This window comes from Equus caballus, chromosome 9 (genome assembly GCF_041296265.1).
Source record: "Equus caballus isolate H_3958 breed thoroughbred chromosome 9, TB-T2T, whole genome shotgun sequence".
In the NCBI taxonomy this organism is placed as follows: domain Eukaryota; kingdom Metazoa; phylum Chordata; class Mammalia; order Perissodactyla; family Equidae; genus Equus; species Equus caballus.
In genome coordinates, this window is record NC_091692.1 from 60855706 (window position 1) to 60879703 (window position 23998).

At 36.9% G+C, this 23998-nt stretch overlaps 1 protein-coding gene across 6 annotated transcripts in view; it reads left to right on the top strand.

Annotated features, from left to right (window-relative positions):
• The window catches only part of VPS13B (vacuolar protein sorting 13 homolog B), a 777539-nt gene that overhangs the window by 669943 nt on the left and 83598 nt on the right, over window positions 1-23998 (top strand). For all 6 annotated transcript variants that reach the window (XM_005613228.4, XM_070222393.1, XM_023649188.2 and 3 more), the window contains exons 40-43: window positions 6232-6428; window positions 15443-15624; window positions 16886-17235; window positions 22444-22605. In XM_005613228.4, the coding sequence (XP_005613285.2) occupies window positions 6232-6428; window positions 15443-15624; window positions 16886-17235; window positions 22444-22605 (891 nt within the window). The remainder of the gene's footprint in view (window positions 1-6231; window positions 6429-15442; window positions 15625-16885; window positions 17236-22443; window positions 22606-23998) is intronic.

Sequence of the window (23998 nt, forward strand, 5' to 3'; positions counted from 1 at the left end):
TCATCCTCACCTCTCTTTGTTGTGGCCATCTACTAACTTTTTGGCCACTTTCCCTCATTTCAGAAGCCTTTGGCTCATGGTTTCCAGCGTTTTTCTTCACTGCCATCAACATCCACGTAAATGACCCAGCCAAAACCCCAGCTTGATCTCTTTACACTACTGATCTTCACCTCCACTGCATCTAACTACTCATGTCTCCACACAAGCCCTGGACCTTGTCATCATCCAAAACTGCTCTGCCTCTTAAATCATTCATTCCAGCATCCTAATCTCCCTCACACTCTCTCAGTCTCTCTAGCCTGCTTACTCAACAAGCCCCACTATAGTCATTTATTAACTATATGTAGACCTATAGTTCTCTTTTTTCTCCATATCCATCAGCTTACTCTGTTTTCACATCCCCTTTTAGCCAGTTTATATTATTAATTCATCATTTAAAACACCCTTTTGCAAATAATTACCCTAAACTTCATTGCTCTTTGTCCTTCCATTACACTCTCCTGACAAAAACTAGACAAACCTATAGCTATGTATCAACACGGTTAACTTCCTCTCCCACTCTCCAGAATAGCCAACTCCTTACTCAAGATTTTCAGTTGGATGGCTCATTGGTGCCTCCAACTCATCTTGTCTAAAAATGAACTCATGATCTACCCTCCTCTACCCCACACATACCACAAACCTACTCCCCAGCAAGACAAATCATTCTTACCCATCCCAGTAAATGACATCAGCATCCAAACAGTTGCTCAGGCTAGAAACCTGGGAGTCATCCTTGACACCTCCCTCTCGTTTCTGATCAGTTAACAAGTTTTTATGTCCCAAGAATCTCCTACATACCTCTCTACTGACACCAGCCATACTCTAAGCCATTTACACTTCTAGCTTAAACCACTGCACTAGGCTCCTAATTGGTCTTTTCACATCCATGCTTGCCCCTTTTAGTCCTTTCTCTACAGTATCCGAAAGCTTTTAAAAAGATAAATTTGACTGTATTATTTTTTTGCTTAAAACACTTCAAAGATATCCCACTGACATTAAGATAAAGTCCAAAATCCTTAACGCAGCCTAAAAACAATATAGTTTTAATTACCCGCATTTCACAAATGAGAGACTTGAGGCTCAGTCATTAAATAAGTTGCTCAAGGTTGTAGAGCAGTGATTTAAGTGTCAGAATCAAGATTTTATCCTGAGTGCAATACCAACAATATTTTTTTATGATGGAGAAATAAGAATATATAAAGATTATATCAGGGCCGGCCCCATGACCGAATGGTTAAGTTCGCGCACTTCGCTTTGGCGGCCCAGGGTTTCACAGGTTCGGATCCTGGATGTGGACATGGCACCGCTCATCAGGCCATGCTGAGGTGGCGTCCCCCATGCCACAACTAGAAGGACCCACAACTAAAATATACAACTATGTACTGGGGGGACTTGGGGAGAAAAAGCAGGGAAAAAAAGAAGATTGGCAACAGTTGTTAGGTATCAATCTAAAAAAAAACAGATCATATCTATATTTTTTATAAATTGATGGCTCAATGTACATTTGAATGGACAATTGACTAAATACTAATTGCACTCAGTGTTATTATTAGCTTTTCTTTTGAAGTTTTTAAGTCAAATATATTCTTATAATGGGGAAAGGATTAATATGTAACGTTTGCAAACACACTTACAGTCATACAATTTAAAATTTTTTCAAGAGAAGTTTTATTTGGAGTGAATTTATTAATACTCCTTTATTAACCAAGGAAAAGAAGGTGTATAAAGGAAAATCCTGACAAACATATAACTGACTATGTTTTGGGATGTACTTCTATACTAGTTTTCTATTGCTTTCTGAATTTTCAGAGTAGCCTGGAATGTTCCAATTGAAGTATATAACCACAGAACACACCTCACACAACGTTGTGAACCAAATAAAGTTTTGATTTGGCTTTTTTCCAAATCTGTCCTTTTGAACTCCTTCAGTTCCTCCTTCCCTAAGCCCCAGTGTTGGTACAGTCCACTTTCGTTGCCCTTAAACTGTGTAATGGCTTCCCACAATGGTTCGCAGCTTGGATTGCCTTATATTATGGACCTATTCCAACCCTCGCCTTGTAAATCAAAATTTACTAGTACTTTTTCCTCAAGAGCCCCACTCTGCTTTCCAGTGTGACGGATAATTTTCATAAGCTATTTCATATTAATTTTAATGGAGAACTTCTGGAGACAATACCAGAAACAAGTATTTTTTCGCTCTATTTTCTGTGTAACCTCTCGACCAAGAAGATAATTTTGAATTTACATTCTGTTATTTGTATTACAAAAAAAAATAGGTATTTAAATACACTTTTTCTAAACTCATTTGCCCTCTTCCACTGAGATTTTTATATTCTTATATGTCTTATCCCACTTCCCATATCTTATCTACCTCTGGTTATGAGTGTCCTCATCCAAAGGACTGAACTCACTGGCAGTCAAGAGAGGAGTTAAACAATGAGATACTCTTTTCTCTCTCAAGTCATAGCCAACATGGGAGCAGGCCACATTTTAATAGGTATGCAGCACAAAACCATATTAAACTATATTACAATGTTCCTGAACGTCCAGGTTCAAGGTTTATTATTTTCGTCCCACAAGTCCAACCCGTTGTTAAGAAATCTAACAAGCAGAACTCTATCACAACCTTCCTGATTCTGGTAACAACTTCCAGCTTCAGAAGTGTTCTTTGAGCATGAGAAGGATAAATAATTAGTAGCTAACATTTCTTAAGCTTTTGCTATGTGATTTTAAATGAAACAAAACGTCTCATTTAATCCTTACAACAGTTCATGAGAGTAGTTCTGTTATCATCCCCTTTTTAGAGATAACGGGAACTGATGTTAGAGAAATTAATTTGCCCAAGAACTCATAGCTAATGGAACTAGGATTTGAAACCCATTAGGTCTAACTGCAAAGTTCATGCTTTCATCTTGTATATTTCTTTGTGGAGAATTTTTAATGTGCCGTAAATGGGCTGAATCACCCAGTATGTGTATATTCGTTCATTCATTCATGAATTATTCATTCATTCATTCAGCGACTTTTTTTGAACACTCTCTGTATACACTTTGCCAGGTGCTTTGAAAATCCAAAGCTTAGCCAAATGGAAATCATTCCCTCAAGGAATGTGTCTACTAAGAAAGATGTCATGTATAGAAATAACTGTAACGTGAGGTATACAGTGATAAGAGCTATGAAACAGATTCCCATTTCAAAAAACTATTGGAGTTCAGAAAAGGGAGAGAATTTTCCCATCTGGGAAGTTGAAAAGGCTCAAAGAAAGGTGGTATTTCATTTGGACCTTGATAAATGGGAAAGATTTAAACATGAGACAATGAGAAACTAGAGAATGTATGGGTATTTCAGGCTGAAAGAGAATATAGGAACAAAGACCCAGAGAAAGGAAAGTTAGAAAAAAGTATATCATAGAAAGCAAGAAGAGAGAGAATTTCAAGAAATGTGGCCAAAAGTGGAATATTATGTGTTACTTGTCCTTATCACTAACCAGAACATATGCTTTTATTTCATCACACTGTTAGCCTCTTATGCATGTCCATTTTGTTCCCCTTTCTTCTATCTAGCATCTCTCTACATATGGATGTTCAAGTCCCTGTTTAAAGAAAAGAAACTTTGTTATAGGTGGAGGTAAAATTTATTCCCATTGAAAGATTAAGAATCACTTTTTTAGGAAAGAAGAGTTAAGGAGAAATCTATTCATTCAGGGAGCTTTTTATCAAGATCTTATTATGTCCCTAAAACTGTGTGCGATGCTAAGAATAATGTGCCATTTTTGCCTCAGGGACCTCTGGGTCAGCTAAAGGAGGCAAACATGTAAATAAGCAATTGCAAAGTGTAATTAGTTCTACGATAGAGGAATTTATTAGATATGGAAGTGACACAAGAGAGGCAGGGATAAGCTTTAAGGATGGTAATTGGGGAATGCTTCCCAAAAAAGCAGATGCCTCTGAGCCCAGTCTTTTTTTTTTTTTTTTTCTTTTTAAGACAAATGGGATCAGCTCACATGTTCTATTTTAAAGCTTACGTTTTTAAATTTAGTAATAAATTTTGGTTGTCTTTTGTGTTAGTATATATAGCTATTCCTTATTCGTTTTAATGGTTGTACAATAGTCCATTCTATAGATCTGCATGCTGTATTTAACTGATCCCCTATTGATGGATATTTGAGTTGTTACCAATTTCTTGCTGAAGTAAATATGCACAAACACACACACACTGGCATTGGAATCTCTGTAAAACATTCTTAGATGTATACTTCCAAGCATTCAATAGATAGTGCCAAATTACCCTCCAAAAATATTGGGTAAACATGCTTTTTCCCACACCTATACAGAAATTGGAATTGTCAGTCTTTTAAAACTGCTAGATTAATAAACAAAAATACTACATTATTGCTTTAATTTGAATTTCTTTGTTTTAGTGAAGTTGAAGATCTTTTCATGTTTACTGTCTGGTTATATTTCTTTTCTGAACTAATTGTTGTCGGAGTCTGGGATTTTACCTTTTGGAAACTAATAAATTAGCCTGTTAGCATTTCATGGGCACTGGCAGAAGACATAAGACTCTTGGTTCAGAAACAAAAAACGTTATTGCTCATGGCAAGGCAAGCAGCATGGGCATCATGTTTGCATTGGTTCCTCTTGCTCCCAGGTCCCATGAGGTGATGCAGAAGGGCCTCCAGGGGAAATGACACAGCTGAGGAACATAGAGCTTGTCAAATCCACCTCTTTTAGAGCAAGTCTGCTCTTTGTCCTGGAGGGACCTCATCCCTCAAGGCTGCTCTCTGCAAACACAACCTGAGAAATGGCCCCAGTTAACAGCTTTCAGAGCCCTGCATCCTTTGCTTACCTAGCAGGAACATGCAGGGACATGCAGGGTCCATGGCTAATTGCCTCTTCCAACAACTGTTTTTGCTTATTTTTCTATATGGTTACCTTTTTCTCATTGATTTGTTAAGAGCTGTCTGCTATCACAACAATTATTCCTAGATCTATCATTTAACGTTACCTGTCTTATCCTAATTTTCCTTCTGTGTGTATGTGTGTGTGCTGAGGAAGATTGGCCCTGAGCTAACGTCTGTGCCAGTCTTCCTCTATATTGTATGTGGGTTGCCACCGCAGCATGACAGCTGACAAGTGGTGTAGGTCTGTGCTTGGGAACTGAACCTGGGCCACCAAAGCAGAGCGTGCCAAACTTAATCACTAGGCCAAAGGGCTGGCCCTCCTTTTTTTTTTAAATATGATTTTGTCAGTTGTGGGATTTTTTTTTCCCATACGTGGGTTTCATGCCATACAAAGAAAGGGCTGCCCTATTATGATAAAAATATTAACTGATTTTTTCTTTTATGCTTTCAGTTTTTAGCCTTTAACGTTTTGATCCTTTTGGAATTTACTTTCATGTAGGAATGATGTAAGGACTCACTTTGATTTTACCAAATGGTTATCCAGTTCCTGCAACCTCTTTTCCCACCTTTTCCCTACTTGTTTGAAATACCACCTTCATAACATACTAAAATTTATGTGTACTTAGATCTTATACTTTTTTTTTTTTTTAAGGACGATTAGCCCTGAGCTAACATGTGCTGCCAATCCTCCTCTTTTTTTGCTGAGGAAGACTGACCCTGAGCTAACATCTGTGCCCTTCTTCCTCTACTTTATATATGGGATGCCCACCACAGCATGGCAAGACAAACAGTACATAGGTTTGCACCCAGGATCTGAACCGGCAAACCCTGGGCCACCAAAGTGGAACGCGCGAACTTAACCGCTGTGCCCCCAGGCTGGCCCCTTATACTATTTTTTTATTCTAGTCTTACTAATCTATTTGTGTGTTACTACTCCAACCTTATCATTTAATTGCAGTAGCTTTATAATACACTTAACACCTGGTAGAATTTGTTCCCCATTGTTTCTCTTTTATTTACAAACTTTCCTGACTGTTTTTACATATTATTCTTGAATCGGTCTTTTATGTTTTTATTTATTTTTTTGAATGGATCTTTTAAAATAAAGTAGGTAAACAGGATGAGTATAACTGTGGAAAGAAATTCTAAACTACTTTTATAACCTTATTCCATTTTAAAAGTCTAATTAATGTTATAACTTTTATGAAGATTTAATTTGCATTTCAACAAATATAGGAACATAGTTTCTGTTTGCAATTTCTAAAATCTTCTTTATTTTAATATAGATTCCTTGTAGTTTGGAATACTGGGATGAACTCCAGAAGATTTTTGTTGCATTTCAAGAATTTAGTCTGTCTGAAAGTAAAGTTTGTGAACTGCAATTGCCAGATGTCAATCTTGTGAATGACCAGAAGAAACTAGTATCCTCGGATCTTTGGAGAATTGTCTTGAACAGCAGTCAAAATGGAGCTGATGACCAAAGGTAACTTAGTGAAAAATGAAATAGTGACACTGTTCTAGGAAACAGTCATCAAGTCATCTCATCTAGTGACCCTCACTTAGCTCTCTCTCCGCTGCCGAGTAGCTGCATCTGTCTGAACAGATAATAACCAGGAAACAAGACAGAAGCTCATGTTTCAAAGTCTGTATACTAAAAGTCCTGTGTTTTACTCATAATACGGCCCTGTGAGCCCCCACTACGAACTTGCTGCTTAAATATAAAAAGAGGGGGGCCGGCCCGGTGGTGCAGTGGTTAAGTTCACACATTCCCCTTCTCGGCGGCCCGGGGTTCGCTGGTTCGGATCCTGGGTGCGGACATGGCACCACTTGGCACGCCATGCTGTGGTAGGCATCCCACGTATAAAGTAGAGGAAGATGGGTACGGATGTTAGCTCAGGGACAGGCTTCCTCAGCAAAAGAAGGAGGACTGGCAGTAGTTAGCTCAGGGCTAATCTTCCTTAAAAAAATAAATAAATAAATAAATATAAAAAGAAAAAAGTGCAAAATACAAACCACAAAAAAAGTTCAGTCATCCTGAACCAAAAACTATAGAAGAAAAGAGCCATACACACCTCAATAGACTCTTAATGACACAGTAATCAATACATGTAATGATAGCCCTGGGGCATTTAAAGAAAGGTTAATAAATTGAATTATCTCATTCTAAATTTTGGAGATATTTCCTTCTTACATGGTTTAAAGAAAACTTTAAAAGACAAACATCCAGATATTAGAAGATACTAAATCACAATCAGTAGAACAATATTCTCTTGTCATATATTATGCATACTGCGGGCCTGTGCCCATCTTGCTATCCATCACTTTCAGTGTCTTACCTTCAGATTCTCCTGATGAGTTGGCTTTAGCATTATCTTATTCTTTTTATATAATCTCTCCTTTTTTTTCCCCAAACAACATTCTCAGACTAACAAGAGAAAAAACACATCCACCATTCCAACACCCTGTAAATCAACTATTTCTTTTCTATGTTACCTTTATGTTTGCCCATTATTGTATGCCTTTTCAAGGTTATAATCATAGCACACCATTTTGTGTTCTGATTCCAACTGTATGTTATAAATAGCTGTGAATGCTTTTTTTTTTATTTATCAATAATATGTGTTCATTGGAGAACATTTGGGAAATAAAGAAAATAACACCACCCATAATCATACCATACTGAGATAACGTCTGTCAACATTTTAGCCTGTAGCCTCACAGTCTTTTTCGTTGATTACTTTGTATGCTTAATAATATGTTTTATACTTTATATATTCTATTTCTAGATCATTTGGACTCTTTAAAAATAATTGCCTTCCTAGTATGTTATCTAGTAGTATACAATTAATATATTAGAGAAGTGGGATCTTGATTTTATCTATATGTAATGCAGCAATGAAAAGAACACCCATCCTGTGATGAGTTAGCAGATAGATAGAAAGATTGCCTATTCTTGATATAGATTACCTAATCAGAAACCAGGAAATCTCAGAAAATAGAGCTATGGCTAATGAAATTTATTTTTTAAAATCTGAATTTCATTAATAGTATCGAGTTAGAAATCATTTCTCGATTCTAATTATGAAAGAATACATTTTCATCATTGAAAGAAGCATTTTAGACAAAGTTAATTCTTCTGAATCTGAAACATTCATAAAAATTACTTTTGTGGTAAGCTTAGCACTACAGAAATGTGGAACCTTTAGGGAATGGAAATTTATGCCGACAATCAAATTCAGGCAATTTTTCACCAAGCTTTTGACATTGTAATCACAGATCTTTTGTCTTCACCTGGGATTTTTCCATTTACCTAATATTTCCCAATTGATCTTGCTTTAAATTGTTTGACATTAGTCATTTTTCGTGTAGAAATTGATATTAATGGAAGTAAATTTAAAGAGTTGGTTTAAAAGTCAACATAAATAAATACTATTAAGACATTTTTCAAAAGGGACAGTAAATAAATTTCATCCAATTTCTTGAAAGAAAACATCAGTGATTTGATAATGTCAACATTTCATGCAGAAAGAAAACTGCTACAGTTAGCTTTAGCATATTCTGTCATGAGAAATCTAGAACTGGACAAAAACCTGACACTTTTATGATTAGAGATTGTCTTATCATAACTAGTCGTCTCATTAGTTTGAGAAGGATATGTATCAGACTGTTATATATTACTGAAAGAAAGCTCATAAAATTAAGTCCCATGAAGTTTAATCTTAAAAAAAACAAACGGAACATATTGCCCGTAATTGGCATAAAGTTGCAACAGTGTGGGGAGCTGAGTAGTAATAGCATCACTGTGTGTAAGTAAATAGAAGCACTATGTAATAGAGAATTTCAAGTTAGGAGACCTAGGTTTAAGTCCTAGCTTTATCGCCAAGTAACTATTTGGCCTTGAGAAATTGATTTCTAATCTGAGGTCTTGCTTAAGAATAGGATGCTAACTAGTCCAAGGGGTGGCAGGTAGCCTTCAATAGAAAAGACTGGAGACAAAAGATTCAGTCTTCTCTTAAACCCTGGCCTGTTTATCCCATACAGGTGTGTTATCTTTAATTCAGTCCCTGTGTATTTGTAATAATTACTTTCTACCATCTTTAACTAATGGTTTGCTTGATCATATGAACATGAATGATTGGTAATGATTATGTTTTTTTGAAGGTAGCATTTGAAGTTGAGTAACTTCAAGCTTAATTTCTACAACAGTATTGACCTATAGGAGACTTCTGTTTGCTGTGCAGTAGACTGGAGGCAAGAGATACAACATATAAGCCCTGATCAGGATATCCATTTCAGCTATTTATCTTTAGTCTCACCATATGTATATTTGCCTCCACCCATTGCTTATTGCCAAAGCCTAAATAAACCCCGTTTATCAGTTAGGTCCTGACAAGAAACAGCACACTCAAACTGGGTAGTTGAGAAGAATTTAATGAAAGAACTATTTAGAAAAGTGTGGGCAGGGTTAAGGGATGGTTCAGTACCCTGGGGCTAGGAAGCCTGGGGAACCATCCCATTCTTAGGCCTGAAGGAGCCAGATGATAGAGCCATTACCAAAAGTAACTCAGAGTGGGTAATTGTAGCTGCTTTTGCTGAAGGGACACAGCAATGTACAGAGATATGGCCAAGAAGGAGCCAGGGGAATACATATCCTTACCCCACTCTCCTCCCACCTTCTAATCTCTGGTGAGTACTTCCCACTGGCTGAACCAAAGGACAGGTCAGAGCACAAAGCAGCTTGTTGACACTGTCCAGTGGCAGAGAAGAAAATGGGGAAGGGTAGAAAGTAGATCTAGAGAGCAGGCAGAAGATAGCCAGCAAGCACTCACTGTATTTGGAATTTATAGTTTCTTACCCAGTGACTAGCCCTAGGAGGAAAAAAAGGGAAACAGAGTATTGGGCCCAACCCTCAGTCTTCGGGCCACCCTGCTAGGTTCCCTGGGTCTGGTATCAATCAGATGTCTTGTGAAATACCAGAACAACTTTCTACTTTGTTTCCCTCTCTTAACCTCACCCCAAATGGCTAACTTCAGAAGTAGGTGACTATGTAAAGTCACCCAAATTACAGGCAAATTATCATGTAGCACAATAGTTACTGTGCAGATCTTGATATATATATGTCCAGTTAATCTTTATTACAAGGGGTTTGATGACAATGCTAAGCTCTATTCGCCTGTGCCAAGTCTTTAGTGGTTTGTTGTCCATATTGCATTATCATTTTCTCACAACATTAAACATCTGAGAGCAGATTGCTTCTAGGGACTTTTTATCCCCTCCCCCAAAATGCTGGTTCGTGGAAGAAGGCATCCTGGAAAGAGAAGTGGCTTAAGAGTATATGGCTTTTTCTTCATACAATGAAATTTGAAACCCTGGTGAGTTTTTTGGAGTAGTTTCATCTTTGTATGTGCCAAAAAAAAAAAATTTCTCCTACTCCCTAAAGATGCTATAAAAGGAGTCATTGCTCATATTTGGTTGTCTTTGAGACAGTGGTCCACAGCTTTTTTTTGAAGAGCAGACACTTTTCATTTCCCAAAGCCTTGATTCTTGCGTCTAGAGACAGTGGAAGGATCAGATAAAGAGCGTTGTGATGGTCAAGTCCCTGGACCATCTTTCTTTTCTCTCACTGGTTGAACCTTCTCTTACCAGAAGGTGATTCTGGCCTCCAGATATTGTTCCCCTCCATTTGAATACTGGGATCTGCACTTTTAGATGTACCCAAATTTGTTGGGTACCATTTTTTAAAATCTTTTGACTTTCATAAACCATTCAGATAGAAATCTTGACATTTGGAACCACTTTGTCACCTATCTTTCTAGTCATACAATGATATAATCCAGGATTTATCCAGAAAATTCTTTCCTAGGGCTAAATGTGAGTTTTTGCCTTCTCCCCCTAGGGTAGAAGGGATTCTTGTGTTTTTCCCCAAGTGTCTTTTTGAAGCCTCTTACTGTTTCCTTTTAGTTGGTGATTGAACTCTATAGAACAACCCCTCCAGAGAGTTAGTCTTTTGCCAGGTGGTCCTTCTCCCCATACACATTCCCCAAAGTACTGAGCCTTCCTCAAGTCTCACCTAAAGTTCTAGGCTGATGGTATTAATGAAGTCTCTTTGTTATGGCACTTATTCTCTGAACCATGGGAGATTTCTCCTTCTCTGTCTCTGTTTTTTAAAGTCATATATAAAGGAGTGTTTTACCTGAGGGCCCACTTAAGCCTGTTTTTTAAACCTCAGATTGCAACCCATTAGTGGGTCATGATATCAATGTAGCAAGTTGCAGCTAGAATTTTTTTAAAAAAAATAGAAATTATCAGTGTGAAAAGGACAAATATTGTGTAACTCCACTTACATGAGATACCAAGAGTAGCCAAATTTATAGAGGCAAAGCAGAATGGTGGTTGCCAGGGGCCGAGCGAGAGGGGAACGGGGAGTTATTGTTTAATGGGTATGGAGTTTCAGTTTGGAAAGATAAAAAAATTCCGGAGATCAATTGTGTTGATAGTTGCACAACACTGTTAAGTGTACTTAATGCCACTGAACTCTACACTTGTAATGGGTTAAAATAGCAAATTTTATTTTATGTATATTTTACCACAATTTTTAAAATATCAGAGTGTGTCATATTTACAGTAACCCCTGCCCCGTTTAGTGTGTGTACTAGATTACGATAAAAGTCTATTTCTTATTTGGGGTTAGAGTTAAAACATTTACAAAATGGTGATTCTAAAAAGTTAAGACAGAGGCCGGCCCGTGGCCAAGTGATTAAGTTCATGCGTTCTGCTGCGGTGGCCCAGGGTTTTGCCAGTTCGGATCCTGGGCGTGGGCATGGCACCACTCATCAAGCCACGCTGAGGCAGCATCCCACGTGCCACAACTAGAAGGATCCACAACTAAAAATATGCAACTATGTACTGGGGGCTTTGGGGAGAAAAAGGAAAAATAAAATCTTTAAAATAATTAATTAATTAATTAAAAAGTTGAGAGAACTTGGTGCAGCAGGCGCACCGTCTTGCCAGTCTGTTCACCCGCACGGCACTCTCCCAGGGTGGACAAAGCAGCGTTGTTTACTAGGCAGGAGAGAGTTTAGGTGAACCAGTGCCGAGAGACAATGCCACCCTGAGGTGAGAGTCAGTGCGATATTGTGAAGTCCCTCTTGGGTGCTAAAGGTAATCACCAACAATTAACGTAAATTATGTAACCAGTATGGTGTATTCTGTTTGCCAGCCAGAAAAAGAGGGATGGGATTTTATTATGGAGTGCTAGACATTGTGCTAAGTAGATTGTTTGCAGTATCTCATTTAATACTCAAAAAATAGGTCCAATTACTATACTCATTTTACAGATGAGAAAACTAATATTTAGCCAGATGAAATAACCTGCCCACGATTGCAATATAAGTGAGAGCAGTGCAAGTGTTTTCTTCTGGTTCTCTCACCCTAGTCATCCTCTGCTTAATCTCTATGGTATGCTATACTATATTATAAAACTCTTATTACCACAGAAGAGTCCAGAGAAAAACTCAAGCCTTCATCAACAAGTCAGATCCTTGTTGAATACCTGCAGTGCTTTAGGAGTTCACCACAGAATGACATCCGGGGGTGAATCTTTAAGCATTATGCCTGGGTCCCTGTAAAGCCTATGGGTCAATCAAGATCTAGACTAACTAAAACACTCCTTGTTTTAAGAATTGATACCTCTCTGCAGTTGACTCAGGACATTTGATAAGTATGCTTTAGGTAAAATGAAAGTATGGATATGTAAAACTCCTGCCATACTTTCCACTTTTCAGGATATTTCCACTATTCTAAAAATTTGAATTTCTATTAGGAACTTATTGATATGTGACCTAACTACTGAATCTTGAGTTCTGTGTACTGCTATTTGACAGGTGTTGCTCCTAGGAGCCATTTTTACTTTCCTCTTTCTGCTTAATGCACATCTCATAAATTATGTTTTTCCTTTTGATATCTCAATCAAAGCAAACTCCATTGTACTTAAGTGAGGAAATTACACACATGCAGCTTCCATAAGTGTCCCTAGCAGAGTCATCACTCTCATATTTATGACTGTTTAGCTCTAATCCAATTAGATCTTTTTAATCCTTATGTAAAAGGTAAACATATGTATACTACTTTTGTAGTATCTAATGATGATCAAATTAAGTTAAGTATCAAAAAACTATAATTTGGGGGCCAGCCCGGTGGCATAGTGGTTAAGTTCATGTGCTCTGCTTAGGCAGCCAGGGTTCATAGGTTCAGATCCCAGGCACAGACCTAGCACTGCTCATCAAGCCATGCTGTGGCGGCATCCCACATAAATAGAGGAAGATTGGCACAGATGTTAGCTGAGTGACAATCTTCCTCAGGCAAAAATAGGAAGTTTGGCAACAGATATTAGCTCAGGGCTAAGCTTCCCGTAAAAAAAAATAATAAAAAATTTTTTAAACTCTGTAATTTTAGTGATTCAAAAGATAGTTTAAGGATAGTCAGATTATATATACCATGTTACTTTTGTATTTAAGGAATTTTTATTTTGATATAACTCCAGTTTTTATATAAAAGTCTAAATTTTTAAATATGGATTAACCTACTAACCATTGTAGTCAGGATTTCAAGATTGAAAGAGTATTGCTGACCACTTGAGTATGTTGGGAGTTACTATATATACCTAAAAATACTCTTTTTAACCTTTTATTTGTGCATTTAATTTAGGAAAAATGAAGAATTAATCTATTTGTTACAAATAAAGTTGGCAGCACAAACTCATGATGTTTTAGCAACCTTTTTTAATATGATATGGTATCTGCTACTCTCAAGAGAGAGAAAAATAAATTTTGGAAACTCTCAAGAGTGTCAAAAATCGTAGTTGGCAAGAAAAATGCTTCAGATAAATACCTCAAATTTTGTACTCGCTGTTTTAGAACTGATCTCATAGAACCCTTACCTGGCTTTTTAATAACATCTTGGCTAACACTGTACCATATTTCTAACAACTTCTTAAAGTAGTATAAGAAAAAGAATTCATATGTGTAAAACACATGTGCAACTAATACATTTTGCTCTTTCTGAATAAATGCAAGCTTTAACTTTTACCTTGCCAATGAAATCTTTTATTTGTAACTCCACAGAAATTCCTAGAAAGCTATTTGGATTAGTATGTCCATTTATAGAAAGTTTTAAGACTATGCTTAGCTGCAGTTTTGCACATAGCGTTTAGTCAATAACATACTGCACCAGAGTTTGTGTTTTCTTTGTATGTGATGGAGATTTACTAACATTGCAGTAAATACTACCACAAAACTAAACTCTTTCAAGTTAAACACTCAGTAAACATGTTGGAATGCTCCTAGCTTTCATTTTCACCAGCCTTTTCACAACTTCTTTCTAAACTCAGCTGAAGATTCGCACTGTGAGAACCTCCCATGATTCACCCCACACCATTCTGAGTACCTCTTAATGTTTCCCCTCTGGCAGCCCTTCCAATTTTCCTATTCCTGCGTGGTTGTTCTGTTTTATAATGTTTCTAAATGTCTACATATTTTATATCACCAGTTAGACTGTGAGTTCTGTGAAAACCTAGGATTTATTTCTTTAGTTTTTCCTGTCATAGTTCTCCCTATGGTACTGTAAATTACAGTGTTTCTTCTCTAGGCTCCTCAAGGATTTGGGAGTCAGAGCAAATTTCAGATTTGGAAAGAAGAGGGTGAAGGATGCTGAGGGGAAATAGGGCAGCATTTGTTCAGTGATCTATAGTCACCAGGATATATACCTTGCCCCCTCCCAATCCCCAGCTCTCATGCTTCTACTAGCACTGAAGCAAGGAAACTAGGTAGCATGTTTCTCATGCACACCAGTAGCCACCAGGTACAAACTTCCCCCCTCCTGTGAATTCCTTCATTATTCCATTTAATCAGATATTGTATAAAATGGTGTTAAGAGGGTGGGCAAGTGAAAAGAGGACCTATGCAGTGTAATTGCCCATGGGACCTTGGTTCTTCTGGACATGGTCATAACTTTTATGGCACCTCGTACAGTATTCACTGGGCGTTCATAAAGAGTATTGACCAATTCATATGGAAATATGGATATGGACAATCTGGAGAAGTAAAACAAAAGTGAAACATTTACGGTGACGCTGAAAGTATTGAGTTTTTTGACCAGCAGAATCATGCTCTGAATTGTGTTGGTCTTAAACTGATATGAGAACAAGTTGTCTGTACGTGAGATGTGGGTGGAAGAAAATTGGGTTGGAGGTAGGTCAACATGGCTTGGGGTTTGAGGAATCTTTCAAAATTTTTCTGCTAATAACTTATAGAAAACAATCAACATGAACCTAATTTTTAAAAACAACTAGTTTATGTGAGTAAATATAGAAGATTTGATGATAACATATTGACTATAGGATTGTGGGTGCCAGCTTTAAAAACTCTTATAGAAAGAGATTTCACTTATATATTGGGAAATTCAGGTTATTGAACTTCTTTTATTATTTATTTCCCATAGTTCTGCAAGTGAATCTGGTTCTCAAAGCGCTTGTGACCAACTTGTAACTCCCACAGCCCTGGCTGCCTGTACCAGAGTCGACTCCTGTTTTACCCCATGGTTTGTCCCATCTCTTTGCATTTCCTTCCAGTTTGCTCACCTGGAGTTTCATCTTTGTCATCACCTTGACCAACTAGGCACAGGTACTCTTTATTTTAGTATCAAAATAACGTCCACTTAATACTTAGTGTTTTGTCTTGAGTGTTCTCAGACACAATTCATCAATTTTTACCCAGATAATTTAATTTCAGGAAGTAAAAAGGCTTGGAGGGGTTTCTATTCTGTGTTTTACAATATTAGTGATGTCTCAAAGTTCCATGGTTGCTAATCACTTTCCCCACCCAAAGCTCCTTCACTACTAATCACCACTCACACCCATATGGCCGTGGAAATTTTTAGAAGCAGCATTCATTTCCTGTAACAACGAGCACTGGCAAAGTTATTCACAAGTTGATTTCGTATAACAGATGCACCCCTTATTTTTGAACCATGCTGTGGACTTATTATATGGGTTACCAGTTGTATTGAACTGACATGATTCTACATGCTTCCCAATGAGAATTTTCAAGGAAGTTACAAAATTGCAGGTTTTACTGTTGTTCCAATTATGATCTTTTTGAAAGAAATGTGTCTGTTTTTGTTCTGTATTCTGAGCCATCACATTAATGGCAATAGATTCCAAAAGTAGTTGATATTACCTGATTTCAAAAGTACGACTACCTTCTACTAAAGATAGGCAAATTTGCCAATAATTTAAAGGACTAGCATTTTTACAAGTTTGTAAGGTAGAAGATTAAATTGTTCCACACACCAAGAGTAGCCTTTTATGAATTTACTAATGTTACATGAAAAATCATTCCTAAAAGTCTGTGCTGAGCCTTTTCTAGTTAATACGTTTTGATTCAGGTATTAGGTTTTCAACCTACACGTAATGGAAAAAGGGAAAAAAATCAGATTAAAACTAAACACAGCTGCTGTTAAGCATCTTGCCTTTTCAGCAAAAATGGAGTTTAACCTGCTTTTTTCTAACTCTATTTGAGTCATGTTTTTGTTTTTGTGATTTGGTTGGTAGATACAGAGCACTTCTATAAAACTCTCCTTAGATATTTACCTCCTCGTCATTTTATATGTTGTCTCCTGTGATCAAATTTTTGTCTGTGAAAGTGAATGTAACCTTTGGACAATATATGTTTAAGAGACCTGCTGACTGAACAAAACAGTTTTGTTTGCAAATGTAAAATGGTGATTCAGATATTGTAATATCTTAAAGAGAATGTTTGAATTTATTAAACAGCAAATATCAAATTCAGTAACCAAAAAGTTTAATGATTTAAATGTCATCTCTTTATTTCCATAAAGTATTGGCTCATCTCAATTGCTGTTTTCCTTTTGTTTTCTCAACAGCTCCACCGCAACACCTACAGCCATTTATTTCTGATAAAAATATGCCATCTGAACTGGAATACATGATTATTTCCTTCAGAGAACCACACATGTATCTTCGACAGTGGAATAATAGTTCTGTCTGTCAGGAGATCCGATTCTCAGCTCAAGCAGACTGTAAACTTCTGGAATGCAGAAATCTTACAATGCAAAGCATGGTGAAACCCTTCAGCATCTTTGGACAGATTGCGGTTTCCAGCGATGCAGTAGAAAAGCTGCTTGACTGCACCATCATGGTTGAGTCTGTATTTGTAAACTTTGGGCAACACGTAGTTCATTCTCTAAACACTGCAATACAAGCTTGGCAACAGGTATGAACATTCTAGAATGGTTTACAGTTTGTCTGCGTGTGATCTTTTACTAGGCACTCTATGTTATCACTTCTAGTAATAAGTTAAGCACAAACAAAAAGGTGAGGGAATGAAGAATTTGATGGGCACCATAATATTTGGGACCTTCTCTGTTTTGGCGAAGTGATGCATGTTATTTTTAAAAACTTTGGAGAATATGGGTTCTCTACACAGGCATTGGAGATCATGCCCACATTTTTGTGACTAATGTACCACATCTGTGTGGAAAGTAACATATTCCCAGAAATTTTTTCCAAGTATTATGGCTTTAGTTTGCCAAAGCTTGAACTTAGCTATGGATCGGATTGTCTAAGCATCCGCTGCAGAAACGAAGAACCTATGTGAGCCTTTCTGAAAATAAGCATTTCGTCTTTTCAAAGAGAAAAAGCAGTGAGAGGAAATATGTGAGCACATATCGTCTTAGTCTTTCCCCTTACTACCATTCTGCCATTGTGATTCACTAAAAAGCACTTGATAATGAATTTTTTTAATCAGTTAAAGACTCTTGATTAATAATTTTTTACTTTTATCTCTTGTCAGAAATTAACCATATCAAAAAAGAGATGAAATATAAGTCTATGCTGAACAGCATATTTAAAATGAGGAACCTGTCCATGTACACTGTCATGAAAATAATTTCACAGAATGTTTGGATAATAATATGCTCAGAGATTTAACAACAAATCACTTCTGCTTCCCTTAATGATTTTCAGTAGAATAGTGTATTTCCATAGTATTGTGTTGCTATTTAAGCCAAGACCTTTCCCCACATGTTGTGTGTGTTACATGCATTTGTGTGAAGCTGGCTGGCTCACCAAGAGAAATGGTCCTTCATCCCACACTGACCTCATGTGGGGACAGTGGCAGTGGAGTGGAGGAGGGGCTTGGATTCTCTAACTGAGGAATTTTTATGGGAATAAACTCTTTTCTTTATATGCGTGAAGACCTATACTAGACTAAGGAATTAATTACCTAACATGGCACTGCAATAGCAAAGGGAAAAAAGATAACACATCTGTTTTATATTTTAAAATTCTTTTTTAAGGGCATTCCATGGTTTTCTTGTTGCAAAGGACATGCGTAGAATAAGAGCTAGTGTGATCTAAATCTTTGCAGCTGGTTTGAATAGCAATGTGAAAAAAACCTCCATGGCTCCAATTTCTGTTTTTTGTCATATTTTGGACAATGCATTTAATAAAAAACAAACCTAGAAAATATAAAAGAGTCATTGATAGAGCACTTAAGCCCAGGATATTTTTGTCCTGGTATCAGGGCCATTATAAGAGGACTCATGTGTAGCAACTACTGCAAAATGGCCTTCAGAAATACCAGTTTCCTCCCAGGGTAAAAGTATTCTCTTAGACACAGCTATACATATAAATAAAATACGGTGCATAAATATTTAAATGTTTTAACCACATCAGAGTGTGAATGACTGACTGGCTAACACAGTGCCTTGAAGGAATATTCTAAGTTTTTTTAAAAATGGAATTGTATATTTGATTAAGTAGAGCCATATGTCACGTAGCATATTGCTGACAGGTACATTCTATGAATAGTTGGTTCTGATTTATACAGGGATTTGGCAATGTTAACATGAGCCACAAGAGGATATACTTCTGTAATTGTTGCTGTAATTTTCTTGTTTCCTCCCATGTCAAGGGTACTTGCCACCAAGTTTTAATGTAGTAGGCATCTAACCCTATGTATTCTAAAGTAAATACAAAAATGCACTACTTTGAAATTAGAGGACATTTAACATTACAGTGGGCTTACAGAATGTTATTAAGTTCTTGTTTCTAAGATGTTCTGAATGTGGTTTATCCCCTTTAGAGGAGAAGCTTAGTTTTCCAAGCTTGGATTTTATTGTGTGTATAATGCTCATATACAGTAAAATTGTTCCCAATGAGAAATATGAATTTAATAAGCAGGATAAGTTATTTGAGTTCTCCACATACTTTTTATTGGGTTCACATCTGAGACAAGTCATTTGTATTCAGTGTGAATGGAGCAGACAGTTGAAGCATAAAACAGTTTGGCCTTTCACCTTTAGGTCACGAGTTCAAGATTGACAGAGCCTTCATCATTGTCTGATTTTTCTGGCTATAGACTTTTTTCTCTCTTTTGTAAATGATTAATGTTTTGTGAAACCAGATTAAGGACCCAAGATGGCTCTTACAGTTTGCTTTATATTTCTATGTCACATTCCCACATTTGGACAAAATAGCATTTAATGGAAATTTTTACTTAAAAATCAAGGTTATGCTCATGTGTTTTATCTTACACCAAAATGATATATATGTTTAATTGCAACACTCAGCATGAATCTTAAATTTAAATAAGCCGTCCTTTAATTACAAATCTGAGTGAGCTTTCTGAGGTTTAGCCTACATGATGTCATATAATATGTGTATGAATTTTTTTATAGTATAGCAACATTTAGACATTCCAAGAAATGCTTAAACTTACAACAGTTCTAATGAACTCCACAGATGAAGGAGCAGGAGGGAAACAGTTCCCTGAGGACTTTGAGTATTCTTCAGAAAAATGTAAACAACCCCCTTGTGTTCTTTCATTTACATTTTTTCCTAAAACCCTCATCATTTATTAAAGGTCAATTTTTAGAGTTGAAGAAAGTAATACGATTTTTTTTTCTACTCAAGCCCCATCTGGTAACTTAACCTCTGTGTTACCAGCAGATTGATCCCAATTCATTATGAAAACTGAATTTTAATCTCAGGATGTCTATCTAAGTGGGAGTTTGGAATCGTATCCCCTTCTTCACGTTTGTATTCTTGGACCTATAGGAGAGAAAAATGTTTATAAGAAGAGCAGTCTATGTTGATTATATAATACTAATGGAAAAATTTCATCAAAACTAATTATATGCTGTGACTCCAATTTGATTGAAGGTTTACAAACCTTTAAATATATAAGATATATAAGATAGAATTCAATAGGATAGACTACAATAAGAACAGGCAGGATACTCACAAGAGAAAAATTGTTGGAAGAAAATTCACCAAAATGTCTTAATAGCAGTTATCTCACAGTGTAAAATTAGAGACTTTTAAAAAATAAAGTCCATGCTTTCAGTACTTTCTAATTTTTCTACTGTGAACATATATTACAGTTATAATTTTAAAAATTAAATTTACTCATTTATTTATTTCCTAAGTGTTTATTGAGTAGTTACACATCAGGCATTATGCTGATTACTGGAGATTCAAGTTGTAAATAACACATACCTGGTTCCTGCCTTTATGCAGCACAGAGTCTAATGACGGAGACAATACTGAACCCATAATCATATAAATAATTACTTAGTCCCAGTAGGGATAGTGCTGTGAAGGTGAAATATAAAGTGTTATGTGAGCATAAAATAGGGGCACCTAACCTTGTCTGGGGAGGATCTCAGAAGGCTACTCTGAGGAAGTGAACTGAAAACAGAGTAGAAAGAAATTAGTCAGGCATGGATGAAAAGAGGTCCAATCAGAGGAAAGGCACTGAGGCAGGAAAGAGTTTGATGTATTGGATGAGTTGAAAGGGGCCAGTGTAGTATTGGAGGAGCTGAAAAAGGCTGGCAGAGCCGGAGTGTGGTGAGCAGGTGGAGAGTGGCTCAAGATGTGGCAGGGGCCAGATCAGGCAGAACTTCTAAAACCTGCCGGCAGTCAAGTTTTGAATTCAGCTCATGATTAAAAGCCACAACAGAGACGATTATGTTAGACAACAGGTAATTGTTGGCTATAATTGCTTTGGTCTCACTTGGCCAGAGACGCTTGTGATTAGCGTGCAAGGTTCCGCTCTGTGAGAATAGAGAGGTTTGACGAGAATAGATGGATGATAGAGAGAGGGTTTAGAAGTCCTCATGGGATGCTGGAAAAATGAAGTCTTTCAAGGTCTCTATCCCAACTTCAACCACGGAGCACTTCCCACCCACTTTGGAGGCCTTCTGATAAATTAGAAGCAAATTCTGCCTCCCGAGATAACTGTTCTAGATGAGGTTCTAAGTCTGGTGTTGGTCTAGGTATGTTCATCCATAGACTTCTTGGCTTCAGGCCTCATAATCACTTAAATTACCATGCTCATAAGTGATAGTTCCTTTTATTCTCCCTCCCCTCAGTAAAATGGCTAACAATGGAGTGAGGCATTGCATTATTTAGATCCACAGCCAAGTGGAAGCCAACTGGAGAAGCATCACTTGCATATTACCTCCCATTGTCTGCCAATTGATTGGCTAATTAAGATTTTTTTTCTTGCATTCTCAAGTTAATCGTTTATTTAGCTATTCATTTAGTTTACCACAAATATGTTTATCGATTTTTAAGTCATAACCTAACCAGAGTGATAAAAGAGTAAGCACAGAAATGCTCTGTCACTTGCCAGTGTTTTGATATAACAGCAGCCGATGGAGACACCATTAAGTAGAGAAGGAGATATCAACACAAGAATGTATTACTAATTTGTTGAGCTTTAGCAGATTAACGGAAGACATTAGCTGCTTGATGACTATTAGCTGAAATAGACACCAACAACCGTTTTTCAACTAACATTATTTCTCTTGAAAACTGCAACTTGGCTTACACTGACTCTGCAGTTGATCTGTTTTCTGTGTTCAGCTTCTTAACAATAGAGGGAAAGTTATGGTTTTATTTACATCTCTCCCTGAGCAGATTTACACACACACCCCCTCCCCCTTAAGGGATCTGGGGATGTATTACCTAAGTGATCCTTACTTTCTGTAGGGTACAAGCTGTGGCTTTGGTAATTGGTCCTGATTGTTGAGTTTAGAAGACCGGGAACATGGTAATTCTAGCCTCCAGTACTCTGCTCAAAAACATGCACTACCCAGTACAGCATTCTTTGTAGCATGTTAATTCATTTTAAAATGTTAAAAGTTTGAGGGATCTCATTGTTCTTTTACTCTTCCATGTGTGTGATTTATTTTGCAGGAGTATAAATCAAAACATATTCTTGGAACATTTCAGATCTCTTTAAGGTATTTTCTGTGCTTATCCTGGAAGTATAGAATAGTTTGTATACCAGAGCTAATGACAACAGATCTTTTAGTGTGTTTCTCTGTTGTAACAATCGCCACTGGGCAGACAGCTGCCAAACATCTTGCAATTAATCTGATGCACATTGGCTTTCATATTCTTTTTCTTTCAGAACAAATGCCCTGAGGTAGAGGAGTTGGTCTTCAGCCATTTTGTGATCTGTAATGACACACAGGAGACACTGCGGTTTGGCCAGGTGGATACTGATGAAAATATTCTGCTGGCGAGTCTCCACGGTCACCAGTACAGCTGGCGCTCGCACAAATCCCCACAGGTATAAAAGAAACAGCCTTACAAACACAGCAATTGTTAAGATTGGGGATTCAGTTATTCTGCATTTGTGTGCCTGTGTCCAGTTATTTCTCTTTTTAAGTCTCCCAAGGAACCACACAGTGTAGCTACATCTGACAGAAACCCAGAAATGTTTAGAGATAGAAACACAGTGCACCCATGCCTTTCTTGAAAGGGAACATTCTCCTGTGTAGCTTGGGTGCTGTTGAGGCTACATGGTGTGCTGGTTATGAGGTTGGACTCTAAAGTCCAAGTACATAGGCTTGGATTCTGGCTCTGTGTAAGTTTGCTTTGCTTTCTGTGCTTCAGTTTCTCTTCAAAATGGGGATGATAATAGTACCTGTTTCTTAGGGTTGTGACAACTAAATGAGTTAATACATATAAGGCACTAGAATAGTGCTTGATGTACTGTAAGCATTATGTGTTGGGTATTATTCATTCGTTTTTTCAGATTTTTTCTGTGTACATACTCTGTGCCAGGCAGGTACTACTAGCTGCTGGAAATTCAAAGTCAGGGACAGCTCAAGATCTGTGATGATGTGATTACAATGACAAGATATGCCCAAAGGAGCACTGGGAAAAGATATACCAAAGGATGTGTGTTTTCCAAGTAATATAATTCCATTTTCCTGTCACTTTAGATGGGAATGATTAGAGGGATGTGCCCGGCAGGAATAATACGAATTAAATACAAAGTTGTGGTCTCAAATGAGTGAAAGAAATCCTAGGAAGTATTCTCAAGAATAATGTATTTCTAAAACTCTGGGTAATAAGGAAACTACTGTCTGCTTGTGATTATAAGAAAGTCATTAGATTAGAGAACAAGTTTTCCCATCCGCTCTATTGACCAGCTTCAGAATATGTTATACCCTCAGACTCCCTCTTGTCTTTCTTTTTTTTCCATAGCTAGATTCTGATTTTTTACTTGCTTTTTCCATCGTATTGCCACACGATTAGTAAAAAATTTGGAAAAGTAGATACAGTGCAATTCTTCTTATTTAGGTATATTTATTTAATTCTAGTTAATCTGACAGGACATTAAAACTACATAAATCCTTTTTTAATAAAAGTTCTTACAAAAATTTCTCTTTTATATAATATTGCAGTCATATTTCTGGAGTAAATGACTTGCCCTTATTTTCTAATTTTCCTCTTGAGAAATTTCCATGTTAGAGAGTTGTTAAGTCGTTTGGTTGTATGCCCCTTCTAACATAGTTAAAGGGCTGTTTGTTTGTTTCAAAATTAAGTTTTTCTTTGTTATTTTTTCTTTTTAATTGCAAAAGTGAGAACCTACAAATATACAGACCAAAAAAAAAAAAAAAAAGACCACCTATAATTCCAACCACCCAGAGACAACCTGTATTAATACTTGTATA